At 44.6% G+C, this 16347-nt stretch overlaps 1 protein-coding gene across 1 annotated transcript in view; it reads right to left on the minus strand.

The window, feature by feature from the left end:
* LOC138657432 (oocyte zinc finger protein XlCOF6-like) overlaps positions 1-16132 on the minus strand; it is a 49440-nt gene extending 33308 nt beyond the window's left edge. The window contains exons 1-4 of the mRNA XM_069745222.1: positions 16029-16132; positions 8874-9020; positions 8391-8570; positions 7285-7408 (exon numbers count right to left, since the gene is read on the minus strand). Coding sequence (XP_069601323.1) covers positions 7285-7408; positions 8391-8570; positions 8874-8963 — 394 coding nt within the window. The 5' untranslated portion in view covers positions 8964-9020; positions 16029-16132. The remainder of the gene's footprint in view (positions 1-7284; positions 7409-8390; positions 8571-8873; positions 9021-16028) is intronic.
* Positions 16133-16347: the final 215 nt, after the last annotated feature.

A 16347-nucleotide genomic window follows, 5' to 3' on the forward strand; every position in this document is an offset into this window, starting at 1 on the left:
ATTGACAGGAATTGAGATGGGACGCCATGTTGCGTTTGGAGAGCCACTGATGTGCCTAAACATTGAAACCCCCCACAAGTGACACCATTTTGGAAAGTAGACCCCCTAAGGAACTCATCTAGATGTGTTGTGAGAGCTTTGAACCCCCAAGTGTTTCACTACAGTTTGTAACGCAGAGCCGTGAAAATAAAAAAAATAAAAATTTCCCCCCAAAATTATTTTTTAGCCCCCAGTTTTGTATTTTCCCGAGGGTAAGAAGAGAAATTTGACCCCAAAAGTTGTTGTCCAATTTGTCCTGAGTGCGCTGATACCCCATATGTGGGGAAGAACCACTGTTTGGCCGCATGGGAGGGCTCGGAAGGGAAGGACTGCCATTTGGAATGCAGACTTAGATGGATTGGTCTGCAGGTGTCACATTGCGTTTGCAGAGCCCCTAATGTACCTAAACAGTAGAAACCCCCCACAAGTGACCCCATATTGGAAACTAGACCCCCCAGGGAACTCATCTAGATGTGTTGTGAGAACTTTGAACCCCCAAGTGTTTCACTACAGTTTATAACGCAGAGCCGTGAAAATAAAAAAATCTTTTTTTTTCCCACAAAAATTATTTTTTAGCCCCCAGTTTTGTATTTTCCTAAGGATAACAGGAGAAATTGGACCCCAAAAGTTGTTGTCCTATTTGTCCTGAGTACGCTGATACCCCATATCTTGGAGTAAACCCCTATTTGGGCGCACGGGAGAGCTCGGAAGGGAAGGAGCACTGTTTTACTTTTTCAACGCAGAATTGGCTGGAATTGAGATCGGACGCCATGTCGCGTTTGGAGAGCCCCTGATGTGCCTGAACAGTGGAAACCCCCCAATTATAACTGAAACCCTAATCCAAACACACCCCTAATCCCAACGGTAACCCTAAACACACCTCTAAACCTAATCCTAACCCTATTCCCAACCGTAAATGTAATCCTAACCCTAACTTTAGCCCCAACCCTAACTGTAGCCTTAACCCTAACCCTGATGGGAGAATGGAAATAAATAAATTTTTTTATTTTTCCATAACTAAGGGGGTTATGAAGGGGGGTTTGATTTACTTTTATAGCGAGTTTTTTAGCGGATTTTTATGATTGGGAGCCGTCACACACTGAAAGACGCTTTTTATTGCAAAAAATATTTTTTGCGTTACCACATTTTGAGAGCTATAATTTTTCCATATTTTCGTCCACAAAGTCATGTGAGGTCTTGTTTTTTGCGGGACGAGTTGACGTTTTTATTGGTAACATTTTCGGGCACGTAACTTTTTTTATCGCTTTTTATTCCGATTTTTGTGAGGCAGAATGACCAAAAACCAGCTATTCATGAATTTCTTTTGGGGGAGGCGTTTATACCGTTCCGCGTTTGGTAAAATTGATAAAGCAGTTTTATTCTTCGGGTCAGTACGATTACAGCGATATCTCATTTATATCATTTTTTTATGTTTTGGCGCTTTTATACGATAAAAACTATTTTACAGAAAAAATAATTATTTTTGCATCGCTTTATTCTCAGGACTATAACTTTTTTATTGTTTTGCTGATGTTGCTGTATGGCGGCTTGTTTTTTGCGGGACAAGATGACGCTTTCAGCGGTACCATGGTTATTTATATCTGTCTTCTTGATTGCGTGTTATTCCACTTTTTGTTCGGCGGTATGATAATAAAGCGTTGTTTTTTGCCTCTTTTTTTCTTTTTACGGTGTTTACTGAAGGGGTTAACTAGTGGGCCAGTTTTATAGGTCGGGTCGTTACGGACGCGGCGATACTAAATATGTGTACTTTTATTGTTTTTTTGTTTTTATTTAGATGAAGAAATGTGTTTATGGGAATAATATTTTTTTTTTCATTATTTAGGAATATTTTTTTATATTTTTTTTTACACATTTGGAAAAATTTTTTTTTACTTTTTTATTTTGTCCCGGGGGGGACATCACAGATTGATGATCTGACAGTTTGCACAGCACTCTGTCAGATCACCAATCTGACATGCAGCACTGCAGGCTTCACAGTGCCAGTGCTCAGGGAAGCCTGCAGGGAGCCCCCTCCCTGCGCGATGCTTCCCTGTACCGCCGGCACATCACGATCATCTTTGATCGCGGTGTGCCGGGGGTTAATGTGCCGGGGGCGGTCCGTGACCGCTCCTGGCACATAGTGCCGGATGTCAGCTGCGATAAACAGCTGACACCCGGCCGCGATCGGCGACACTCCCCCCATGAGTGCTGCCGATCACATATGACGTACTATCCCGTCGGGGGTCATAGGGGCCCACCCCACCTCGACGGGATAGTACGTCTAATGTCAGAAATGGGTTAATGAGGGAGTACGTGTCACTAATACACGATTCCCCTGTTGCAATCACTGTTGACTTTTTCCTTAATTATTGATGGATTGATGAATATTGTATCATACAATTATTAGGTTCTGTAGAAGGACGTAGATCTGGGGATTTATTATGATGGAATATAGGCTGAACTGGATGGACAAATGTCTTTTTTCGGCCTTACTAACTATGTTACTATGTGTACGCCTTCTTATTATGATTAAAATAACTTATGATACTTATTGGTGGACTATTGACTCCATGTTTTCAGTAATAATACCATTATGTGAATTGCCTAAGGGTTAAAAATGATCAGTACACCCCTAGATGAACTCCTCAAAAGGTTTAGTTTCCAAAATTGGGTAACTTGTGGGGGTTTCTCCTGTTTTGGCATGTCAGGGAGTTTTCAAATGTGACATAGCATCTGCAATCCATTGCAGATATAATTGCACTGCAGAAATCAATTGGTGCTGCTTCCCTTCCGAGCCTTGCCATGTGCTCAGTAGTTTTCCACCAAATATTGGGTATTGGCGCACTCGGGAAAAATCGCACAACAAATTTTGAGGTACACTTTCTCCTGTTACCCTTATGGAAATAAACATTTCGGGGTTAAAGCAACATGTTTCTGGGAAAAAATGTGATTTTATATTTTCACGGCTCTACATTATAAAATTCTGTCAAGCAACTGCAGTTTCAAGGTGCTCACCATAACTCTAGATACATTCCTTGAGGGGTGTAGTTTCCAAAATGGGGTCACTTGTGGAGGGTTTCCATTGTTTAGGCACAGTAAGGACGTACAAATACGACATGAGGTCCACTATTTATTTCAGCCAATTTTGAGCTCCAAAAGTCCAATGGCGCTCCTTCACTTCCGAGCTCTGCCATGCACCCAAACAGTGGTTTACCCCCACATATGGGGTATCAGCGCAGTCAGGAGGAATTGCACAACAATTTGTATGGTCCACTTTCTCCTGCTATCCTTTTGAAGATTAAAGATTTGGAGCTAAATCAATATTTGAGAGGAAAATTTTAATTTTTTATTCTACAGTTTTATTCTTCAATTACTATGAAGCACCTAAAGAGTCAATAAACTTGTTGAATGTGGTTTTGAGCACCTTGAGGGGAGTAGTTTTTAAAATGGCGTCACTTTTGTCACATGGGCCCCTCAATGTCAATTCAAATGGGATGTCGCCCCTAAAAAAAACTTGATTTTGTAAATTTTGTTAGAAAAATGAAAAATTGCTGATAAAGTTTTAACTCTTCTAACTTCCTATCAAACAAAAAAAAAATGTTTCAAAAATGGTGCTGATAAGTAGACATGTGGGAAATGTTTAACTATTTGGTTTAAGGGCATAAAAATTCAAAGTTTAAAAATGACACATTTCTGTTATTTTCATAAATAAATGCAAAAACGATAGACCAAAACTTACCACTATCATGAAGTACACCAAGTCCTGAAAACAATGTCAGAATCAGTGGGATCTGTTGAAGGACCTGTCCCTGAACCAAGGTTTTCCTATTGAGCCCGGTACTTATAGGATTGAAGGTGCAAGTTTCCATTATTTCTGCTTTATCTCCCAGAATAAAAACAAATAAATGTAATACAGTAAATAAAAAATACATATTTGGTATTGCCACTTCAGGGTTTATCCTACATGGTACGCTACATATATATTCAAGAAGAGAAGCCGTCACACAACATGGACAATGGAAAATAAAGTGATGGTTCTCAGGGAACAGTCTCAATATTTAAAGGGGAACTCCGAGAAATGGAATAAAAATAATTAAAATACATTTAAATATTACACATTTTAATAAATATCTTTATTTAGCAAAAATGTATCAAAAAGGTAATCTTTAGTGTGCAATGATGATGTTAACCCCTTTCCGACATTAGGCGTACTAATACACCCACGTCGGAATCCCTCCCTTTGATGTGGGCTCCGGCGCTGAGCCCACATCTTTCCCGGCACATGTCAGCTGTTTTGAACAGCTGACATGTGCCTCTAACAGCCGCGGGTGGAATTGCGATCCACCCGTGTTAACTGCTGCTATCAATCTATGACAGAGGCATTTAACTCGCGTTTACCGGAAGTGCGCCAAAAATCCCGCCCATCGGTGACCCCGTCACATGACCGCGGGTCACAGATTATTATTATTAATTATTATAGCGCCATTATTATAGGGGTATACATAATAAAAACAAGTACAATAATCTTGAACAATACAAGTCACAACTGGTACAGGAGGAGAGAGGACCCTGCCCGCGAAGGCTCACAATCTACAAGGGATGGGTGAGGATACAGTAGGTGAGGGTAGAGCTGGTCGTGCAGCGGTTTGGTCGATCGGTGATTACTGCAGGTTGTAAGCTTGCTGGAAGAGGTAGGTCTTCAGGTTCTTTTTTATATATAAAGGTCAATAACAAATACAGTCAGTACAGTGTGTGCAAACCACTGGACATGTATCCAACCAATAAACGATCATGGGAAAAAAGTGGCGTGGACTCCCGCGCAACCCTCAATACCAGCAGAGGGAAAGCCCGCAACCGGGTGCAGATGCCCACAGCCTGGGAAGGGGGCAACACCCATGGAGCTTGGTAGGTCTCCAGCAGATCAGTTCGGTTGTCATAACCGAATAGCTATGAGCGCCGCCCGGTGATCGATGGTCATAGCAACTGACAATTTCTGATACACACAGGCGATCTGATCATCGCCTGTGTGTAGCAGAGGCGATTGGACAGCTGCAACTTCTAGTCTCCCATGGAGACTATTGAAGCATGTGCAAAAAAAGTTTAAAAAAATTTAAAAAACCATCCGCCCGATTCAAAATAAAACAAATAAAAAAAAATCAAACTTACTCATATTTGGTACCGCCGCATTCAGAATCGCCCGATCTATCAATAAAAAAAAATAAAAAATTAACCTGATCGGTAAACGTCGCAACGAAAAAAAAATTCAAAACGCCAGAATTACGTTTATTTCGTCACCGCAACATTGCAATAAAATGCAACAATGGGCTATCAAAAGATCTTATCTGCACTGTCACGATTCACACCGCGACTGTCAACAGTACGTCACGATCGGGGGTGACCTTTGGCCAGCCCACGGAGATCAATTGTGCAGGGGGCTTATCTTTGTTATGAGACAAAGTATGTATGTACAAAGCAAGTATAAAATAACACGGATTAAAGAAGAAAGATAAAACTCACATGTGCTCAGATCATTTCAGCCAAAACCATGCTGGTAGGCAGAGCCAAATATCCCAATTCATGAGAAGGTCTGGCAGCAACAGCTCCTCAGACAAGACTGAATGCTGGGTGAAGTGCAGAAACTTATAACTGCAGCCTCGTGACATCACTAAAGGGGTTGAGTTAACATCGCCCTCCCCTTTCCTCAGCTGTACAGTTTTCTCCAACAATTCTTATACCTCTCATATCGTCGCTCGAGAATCTGGCAGAGTCATAACACACACCTCATCCATCTTGTATTAAAATTAGCTCTCTATTGATACCAAACTTGTCCTAGTTGTTCCACACGGTTCCGGAGAAATCTGTACTTTTTACTAGTTGCGTTTAGCTGCTAGTGGGCACAGTGGTTGACAGATCTACCGATGGAAGTTAGCAATATATACTTATTATTTTTCTAGCCCAAATCGGTGGCCCAATATCTTATTATAATAGAACTAAGAAGCTCATGTCTTCTGACAGAAACTAGACCAGTTACAGCTGGTACTAGATGGGAGGAGGGATGAGTAAGTTGCTCAGAACCTGGAATTTACAGCTAGCGCAATAAAACCTCTTCTACACACACACACACACGTCAGCAAGCAAAAACACAAAGAGAAGAGGAGCCAGAGCCCACAATATGTGTGCTAACAGGGACAATTAAAAATCATATTATACATTATCGTGACATGCACCAATATTGCATCATTAAAAACGTCAGCTCAGCACATAAAAAATAAGCCCTCACCCGTCCAGAGATCATGAAACATGGAGACGCTACAGGTCTCGCATAATGGCGCCATTTTTTAACCAAAGTTTGGATTTTTTTTTTCACCACTTAAATAAAAAAGAACCTATACTTGTTTGGTGCCTGTGCACTCGTAATAACCTGGAGAATCACAATGACAGGTCAGTTCTAGCATTTGGTGAACATTGTGTAAAAAAAGAAAAGAAAAAAAAACAACTCTAGAATTGCGCTTTTTTTGCAATTTCACTGCACTTGGAATTGTTTTCCTGTTTTCTAGTACTCGATATGTTAAAACCAATGGTGTAGTTCAAAAGTACAACTCGTCCCCCAAAAAACAAGACCTCACACGGCCAGTTTGAAGAAAAATAAAAAAGGTATGGATCTGAGAAGAAGGGAGCAAAAAATGAAAGCAAAAACACAAAAATAACTCCGGTCATTCAGGGGTTAAATGTCTGCTCCCAGCTGTGAAGTTGTAGGATGGGCTGCGTAAAGACGTCAGCTCGAGACATGTTGGGTGAGGAAGGCTAAATATCCATGGCCACATAGCCTGAGAGTACCAGCCCCCAGCTGTCAGCTTTACCTGCGCTTGTTATCAAAGATAGGAGACCCCAAGTCTCATTTTTTATATTTTACACAGTGCAGCGGCCAATCACAACCATGCCAATACTTGAGGTGGCTGTGACGGGGCCTGAAGGGCCTCCACAGGAAAAGCTTTTTGATTTGCTGCGTCGTACATATTCAACAAGCTATGTTCAGGCTCCGAAACCCAAAGAGTAACACGGACTTCTGTGAGAAGTCTATGATCAGGATCGTCCACCTCTAATGACAAAAGCAGAGAAACCGCGACTCACAGATCAGAAGGAAATAATCAGGAAATGAAAGCTGTTGTCAGACGGAGAAAATGTAGAGAAAACCAGAGCAAATCTGGAGTAAACATCCACCGGAGCCAACAAGGAGCCTCTCACCTCGTGGTGTAAGAGGCCGGAGCTCCTCCATCATCACATCCTGGTACCGATCCTGGTGTCCTTCTAGATACTCCCACTCCTCCATGGAGAGATAGACAGCGACGTCCTGACACCTTATAGGAACCTGACAACAGCCACACCGTCATCACCCAGAATCCTCCAGTGCTGTATAATGTCCCAGCAGTCACCTCTCCGCTCATCACCCAGAATCCTCCAGTGCTGTATAATCTCCCAGCAGTCACCTCTCCACTCATCACCCAGAATCCTCCAGTGCTGTATAATGTCCCAGCAGTCACCTCTCCGCTCATCACCCAGAATCCTCCAGTGCTGTATAATGTCCCAGCAGTCACCTCTCCGCTCATCACCCAGAATCCTCCAGTGCTGTATAATGTCCCAGCAGTCACCTCTCCGCTCATCACCCAGAATCCTCCAGTCCTGTATAATGTCCCAGCAGTCACCTCTCCGCTCATCACCCAGAATCCTCTAGTCCTGTATAATGTCCCAGCAGTCACCTCTCCGCTCATCACCCAGAATCCTCCAGTCCTGTATAATGTCCCAGCAGTCACCTCTCCGCTCATCACCCAGAATCCTCCAGTGCTGTATAATGTCCCAGCAGTCACCTCTCCGCTCATCACCCAGAATCCTCCAGTGCTGTATAATGTCCCAGCAGTCACCTCTCCGCTCATCACCTAGAATCCTCCAGTGCTGTATAATGTCCCAGCAGTCACCTCTCCGCTCATCACCCAGAATCCTCCAGTCCTGTATAATGTCCCAGCAGTCACCTCTCCGCTCATCACCCAGAATCCTCCAGTCCTGTATAATGTCCCAGCAGTCACCACTCCGCTCATCACCCAGAATCCTCCAGTGCTGTATAATGTCCCAGCAGTCACCTCTCCGCTCATCACCCAGAATCCTCCAGTCCTGTATAATGTCCCAGCAGTCTCCTGTCCGCTCATCACCCAGAATCCTCCAGTCCTGTATAATGTCCCAGCAGTCACCTCTCCGCTCATCACCCAGAATCCTCCAGTGCTGTATAATGTCCCAGCAGTCACCTCTCCGCTCATCACCCAGAATCCTCCAGTCCTGTATAATGTCCCAGCAGTCACCTCTCCGCTCAGCAGCTCAATCATCTTGTTGCTGAGCTCCAGGATCTTCTTGTTCCTCTCATGAAGCAGGGAGTGCGGGGGAGGCTCTGTGATGGGGCCCGGGCTCCGCCCTCCTGACTCCTGGAGATGGATGATGGGAGTCACACCGTCCCCCGGTGTCTTCCTCACTATTGTGTAATCCTGTGTATGGAGAGAGACACTTAGGGAGAAGAATTCCGTCCCGACTCCAGATCTGACAGTCAGTAGAAATCCCGGGATCAATAACCGTCTCCAGTAATCTGGGGCCATAACCGGGAATATTATTCCCCTCCGGACAGACATCCCGGCCCCTCTACAGCTCTTATAGGGAATCCCCATGACAACTCCTCCGGGCAGAGAGCTGCACACAATCACTGCTCTTACAGTAAAGAATCCTTCTCTCTATTCTGGATGTCGGACTTGTCACAGAACACAATAAAGCTGATAGAAATGTAGAGGAGTTACCTCTCCGCTCAGCAGGGAGAGGATCTCCAGGGCGAAGTGGAATAATCTTCTGGTGGTCTCATCCCTGTCCTCGTCCATCCTCGGGGTCATTCAGGAGGAGGAGGGATGAGCACTGGATCAGCTGGAGGGATCTCGTCCTGCCGGCGTCTTCATGATGAAGGAGAAGATGGAAATCACTAAATTCTGCCAAATATCAACATTTATCAGGAGGAATCTGGAGGAAAAGCCACAAAACTCCACCGCGGCCTCCTCCGCCGATCTGACCGCTCATCATCAGCCTCGTAGGAAGACGGTCACCGTGGTAACTACACCTCCAGCAGAGGACGGTCACCGAAGTAACTACACCGCCAGACGAAGACGGTCACCGTGGTAACTACACCTCCAGGAGAGGACAGTCACCATGGTAACTACAGCGCCAGCGGAGGACGGTCATCGTGGTAACTACACCTCCAGCAGAGGACGGTCATCGTGGTAACTACACCTCCAGCAGAGGATGGTTATTGTGGTAACTAGGTGCATACTAAAACCCTATGTGCCAAATTAACCTATACCTCTGCCTATGGTAGATATTTTAGTCGTATTCATCTATACCTTTGCCTATTTTAGATTTTTTTTTACCGTTTCATTTTCTTAATTTAGTTTTCCTTTCCACTTCACTCCATTTGAAGCAGAGTAACCAATTTATTTACATATGTATTTATTTGACATAAAGTTGCAATACATGAATGTAGGGGTTACATTTTTTGGAAACGGAATAACGGTTTTGAGCTCCGTTTTTTTTATTGGAATATGTTCATATTAGTCCAACAACGTTATCTTCCAAGTTTCATTAGGAGCTTTTTAGGGATTCAGTCTTTATGCGCCATAATCTGCCATACCTAAACCAAGAATCTGCAAAGACCCTAGTCCATGCCCTCATCATCTCCCGCCTTGATTACTGTAACCTCCTGCTCTGTGGCCTCCCCTCTAACACTCTCGCACCCCTCCAATCTATTCTAAACTCTGCTGCCCGACTAATCCACCTGTCCCCCCGCTATTCCCCGGCCTCTCCCCTCTGTCAGTCCCTGCACTGGCTCCCCATCACCCAGAGACTCCAGTACAAAAGCCTAACCATGACGTACAAAGCCATCCACAACCTGTCTCCTCCATACATCTGTGACCTCGTCTCCTGGTACTTACCTACACGCAACCTCCGATCCTCACAAGATCTCCTTCTCTACTCCCCTCTTATCTCCTCTTCCCACAATCGTACACAAGATTTCTCTCGTGCATCCCCCCTACTCTGGAACCCTCTACCCCAACATATCACACTCTCACCTACCATCGAAACCTTCAAAAAGAACCTGAAGACCCACCTCTTCCGACAAGCCTACAGCCTGCAGTAACCACCGATCGACCAAACCGCTGCACGGCCAGCTCTACCCTCACCTACTGTATCCTCACCCATCCCTTGTAGATTGTGAGCCCTCGCAGGCAGGGTCCTCTCTCCTCCTGTACCAGTTGTGACTTGTATTGTTCAAGATTATTGTACTTGTTTTATTATGTATACCCCTCCTCACATGTAAAGCGCCATGGAATAAATGGCGCTATAATAATAAATAATAATAATAATACCTATGCCTGTGGTAGTTTTTTTTCTAAAGTTGAATTTTTTGAATCTATTTTTTCTTTCCACTTCACTCTATTTAAAAATAAATTAGCGGAGGTTAAACTTTAATTGCGTTTTCAACAAAGCAAACCCATACATTTCTATATAGTAACTTTACATTTGAAATAAACACTGAATCCCTAAGAAGATCTTGATGAAACTTTGAAAATAAGTTTGTCATTAATATGAACTTTTTCCAGCAAGAAAAACAGCTTAAAAATGTAATTCTGTTTTCAACAATGTTAATGCATACATTCCTATATAATAACTTTACATTTCAAATAAACAGTGAATCCCTAAGTAGATCTTCATCGAAAATTTTTGCCTTAGGCCGGCCTCACACTAGCGAGTTTTACGGACGTATGAGAGGTGCAGAAAATACGGATTACACACGGTACAATGCTTCTCTACGCCCCTGCTCCTATCTGCCGTATTTTACTGATCGGTATTATACGGCTTTCTACGGCCGTAGAAAATCAGAGCATGCTGCGTTTGTCACCGTATTGCGCAAAAAATCCGCCAATGAAAGTCAATGGGGGCGAGAAAAATACAGATTACACACGGACCAGCAGTGTGACTTGCGAGAAATACGCAGCGGTGTTCTATAGAAAAGCCGGAAATTCAGTGCGGTGTCCAGTAAAATCACACTGACAGGTTAGAATAGAATAGGTAGAATAAATGTGTACACATAGAATAGAGTATATATATATATATATATATATATATATATATATATATATATATACATACATACACACACACACACATACACACGATGGTGGCCCGATTCTAACGCATCGGGTATTCTAGAATATGCATGTCCACGTAGTATACAGCACAGAGCCATGTAGTATATTGCCCAGCCCACGTACTATATTGCCCAGCCCACGTACTATATTGCCCAGCCACGTACTATATTGCCCAGCCACGTACTATATTGCCCAGCCACATACTATATTGCCCAGCCACGTACTATATTGCCCAGCCATGTACTATATTGCCCAGTTATGTAGTATATTGCACAGCGACGTAGTATACAGCACAGCCACGTAGTATATTGCCCAGCCACGTACTATATTGCCCAGTTACGTAGTATATTGCACAGCGACGTAGTATACAGCACAGCCACGTAGTATATTGCCCAGCCACGTACTATATTGCCCAGTTACGTAGTATATTGCACAGCGACGTAGTATACAGCACAGAGCCATGTAGTATATTCCCCAGCTACGTAGTATATTGCCCAGCCAGGTTTGTCACATTTAAAAAAAAAATAAATATATATATACTCGCCTTTCTGAGGGCCCCTTGTAGTCTACGGCAGCTTTGGGTCCCAGCAGTGGTATGAGCGCAGGGCCTGTGATGACGTCGCAGTCACATGACCGTGACGTCATGGCAGGTCCTTCTCCCATACCATCTTTGCCACTGGAACCTGCAACGGAAGATGGCGGCCGGCGCGAGCGACTACGGAGGGTGAGTATAGCAGTTTTTTTTTATTATTATTATTTTTAACATTACATGTTTTACTATTGATGCCGCATAGGCAGCGTCAATAGTAAAAAGTTGGGGACACACAGGCTTAATAGCGGCAGTAACGGAGTGCGTTACCCATGGCATAACGCGGTCCGTTACCGCCAGCATTAACCCTGTGTTAGCGGTGACCGGAGGGGAGTATGCGGGCGACAGGCACTGACTGCGGGGAGTAAGGAGCGGCCATTTTCTCCTGGACTGTGCCCGTCGCTGATTGGTTGCGGCGGCCATGACAGGCAGCTTGCAAGACCAATCAGCGAATGAATAACCGTGACAGACGGAAGTGACCCTTAGACAATTATATATATGTCAGTGAGACACATATATGTATATATATTATTACTTCATACAGCGCTAGATATCTTTAAAGCTGGTAATTCAATTGCCGGCTTTTCATTTCTCCTTCCCAAACCCGACATGATATGAGACCTGGTTACATACAGTAAACCATCTCATATCACCATTTTTTTAGCATATTCCACACTACTAATGTTAGTAGTGTGTCTATGCAAAATTTGGGCACTCTATTAAATTAAAGGGTTAAATCGTGGAAAAAATTGGCGTGGGCTCCCGCGCAATTTTCTCCGCCAGAATGGTAAAGCCAGTGACTGAGGGCAGATATTAATAGCCTGGAGAGGGTCCATGGTTATTGGCCCCCCCCGGCTAAAAACATCTGCCCCCAGCCACCCCAGAAAAGGCACATCTGGAAGATGGTATGGGAGGAGGACCTGCCATGACGTCACAGTCATGTGACCGCAACGTCATCACAGGCCCTGCGCTCATACCAACCCTGGGACCGGAAGCTGCCGTGGACTACAAGGGGCCCTCAGAAAGGTGAGTATATATTTATTTTTTATTTTTTAAAATGTGGCAAACCTGGCTGGGCAATATACTACGTAGCTGGGCAATATACTACGTGGCTGGGCAATATACTACGTAGCTGGGCAATATACTACGTAGCTGGGCAATATACTACGTGGCTGGGCAATATACTACGTAGCTGGGCAATATACTACGTGGCTGGGCAATATACTACGTAGCTGGGCAATATACTACGTGGCTGGGCAATATACTACGTCGCTGTGCAATATACTACGTGACTGGGCAATATACTACGTGACTGGGCAATATACTACGTGGCTGGGCAATATACTACGTGGCTGGGCAATATACTACGTGGCTGGGCAATATACTACGTGGACATGCATATTCTAGAATACCCGATGCGTTAGAATCGGGCCACCATCTAGTGTGTGTGTGTGTGTGTGTGTGTGTGTGTGTGTGTGTGTGTGTGTGTGTGTGTGGGTGTGGGTGTGGGTGTGGGTGTGTGTGGGTGGGTGTGTATGTATATATATATATATATATATATATATATATATATATATATATATATATATGTATATGTATATATATATATATATATATATATATATATATATATATATATATATAAAAAGATCCTAATGAAACTTGGAAGATAACGTTGTTGTACTAATATGACCTAATTCCAATAAAAAAAACGGAGCTTAAACCGTTTTTCCGTTTCCAGCCTTGATAACACACTAGGCATAGGTATGGAAGAATATGGCGCATAAAGACAGAATCCCTAAAAAGATCCTAATGAAACTTGGAAGATAATGTTGTTGTACTAAAATGAACTAATTCCAATAAAAAAAACGGAGCTCAAAACCGTTATTCCGTTTCCAACCGTGATAACACATTAGGCATAGGTATGGCAGAAAATGGCGCTTAAAGACTAAATCCCTAAAAAGATCCTAATGAAACTGGGAAAGTAACTTTCTGTCACTAATATGAACTTTTTCCAATAAAAAAAACGGAGCTTAAAACCGTTATTCGCAATTCTTACCAAAGTGATGATGGGAGAGCCTGGTGTTGCAGCTTGACTTCAGTAAGGTACCGTCACACATAGCGACGCTGCAGCGATATAGACAACGAGCCGACCTAAACTAGATCGCTGCAGCGTCGCTGTAGAGACGTCAAACACTGTAACAGCAGAACGATGCAGGAGCGATCCAGTGACGTAACGGCGACTCGCTTATTGTTCTCGCTCCATGTAAAACGTTGCTGGCGTCGTTGCTTTTGATGTCAAACATGACGATACGCGCCGATCTAGCGACCAAATAAAGTTCTGGACTTCTAGCTCCGACCAGCGATGGCACAGCGGGATCCAGATCGCTGCTGCGTGTCAAACACAACGAGATCGCTATCCAGGACGCTGCAACGTCACAGATTGTGGTCGTTCTCGTTGCAAAGTTGCTGAGTGTGACGCTACCTTAAGATATGCCCCAGCCAGCATGTCCACTTACTCTGCATTCTGTGCCCCAGCCAGCATGTCCACTTACTCTGCATTCTATGCCCCAGCTCACATGTCCACTTACTCTGCATTCTGTGCCCCAGCCAGCATGTCCACTTACTCTGCATTCTATGCCCCAGCCAGCATGTCCACTTACTCTGCATTCTATGCCCCAGCCAGCATGTCCACTTACTCTGCATTCTATGCCCCAGCCAGCATGTCCACTTACTCTGCATTCTATGCTCCAGCCAGCATGTCCACTTACTCTGCATTCTATGCCCCAGCTCACATGTCCACTTACTCTGCATTCTGTGCCCCAGCCAGCATGTCCACTTACTCTGCATTCTATGCCCCAGCCAGCATGTCCACTTACTCTGCATTCTATGCCCCAGCTAGCATGTCCACTTACTCTGCATTCTATGCCCCAGCCAGCATGTCCACTTACTCTGCATTCTATGCCCCAGCCAGCATGTCCACTTACTCTGCATTCTATGCCCCAGCCAGCATGTCCACTTACTCTGCATTCTATGCCCCAGCCAGCATGTCCACTTACTCTGTATTCTATGCCCCAGCCAGCATGTCCACTTACTCTGTATTCTATGCCCCAGCCAGCATGTCCACTTACTCTGCATTCTGTGCCCCAGCCAGCATGTCCACTTACTCTGTATTCTGTGGTTGCTGGGTACTGGATGTGTGAGAGGAGGGTTTATAAACTATCTCAAGGTAGACAATATTAGGCTAGGTTCTCATTGCGTTAGGGCAATCCGTTTAGCGCTAGTGGATTGCGCTAACGCAATGTCTTTTTAGGGGTCGCGTTAAATGTCCCCGCTAGCGCTAGCTGCAAGCAGCGTCCGAGGCGCGCCACAAAAGAACGGCACTTCGCTAGCACGTGCCGAAAATGGCACACACTAGCAATGCGCTTTAACATTGCTGGCAATGGGAGCGCTAACGGACACGTTGCACGGCGTTAATTTCGCCGTGCAACGCTGTCTGTTAGCGCTCACCCGAAAACGAAATGAGAACCTAGCCTTAATATTATCTCACTCAAAACATCCCCCTCCCTCTCTCAGTTCAGGTACACAGAGAAGGGAGTTGTAAGGCTATGTGCACACGTTCTGTATTTTTTGCGGATTTTTTGCTATAAAAACGCGATAAAAACGTGAAAAAAACGCTTACATATGGTTCCCAATCATTTCAATGTAATCCGCAAAACTTGTGCAAATGTTGCGATTTTTTTCCGCGAAAAAAAAAACAAATCGCGGAAAAAAAAAGCAACATGTTCATTAATTCTGCGGAATCGCTGATTTCCCGCACACTGTAAAAAATCTACCATAGGTATAGACTAATATGACACATAGGGTTTTAGTATTTTCCTAGTAACTACACCTCCAGCAGGAGACGGTCACCGTGGTAACTACACTGCCAGAGGAAGACGGTCACCGTGGTAACTACACTGCCAGCAGAGGACGGTCACCGTGGTAACTACACCGCCAGCGGGGCCGTGAGATGAGGAGCAGACGCTGCACATCCCCCATACAATGCTGCCCGTCCCCAACACTGAGGAGCCGCAGTCACAGGGAGCAGGAGCCTCCACAGGAACAGCTCTGATCTCACCCCACACTCTCCTCTCACAGATTTACCACAAACCCTCCTGTAATCTCACCGGAATGGCGGGAAATCTGCTGCTGGCTGACACCAGAGAACACGAGCTGCACACAACCAGGACGGAGCTGCTGCACGGAGAGCTGAAGGACCTGTGGTGACGTCACCGTCATGTGATCAGGGGGCGGGGCTCAGGAGAGATGTGGTGCCATGATGCCCATGTGACCATGCATGTGATGTGGAGGGGCGGGTCCTCTTCCTGAAGTGCAGCTGATGCTGGCAGACCCGGATGTGCTGTGTTATGTGCTGTGTTATGTGCTGTGTTGTGTTATGTGCTGTGTTATGTGCTGTGTTGTGTTATGTGCTGTGTTGTGTTATGT

This window comes from Ranitomeya imitator, chromosome 1 (assembly GCF_032444005.1).
Source record: "Ranitomeya imitator isolate aRanImi1 chromosome 1, aRanImi1.pri, whole genome shotgun sequence".
NCBI classification, from domain to species: Eukaryota; Metazoa; Chordata; class Amphibia; order Anura; family Dendrobatidae; genus Ranitomeya; species Ranitomeya imitator.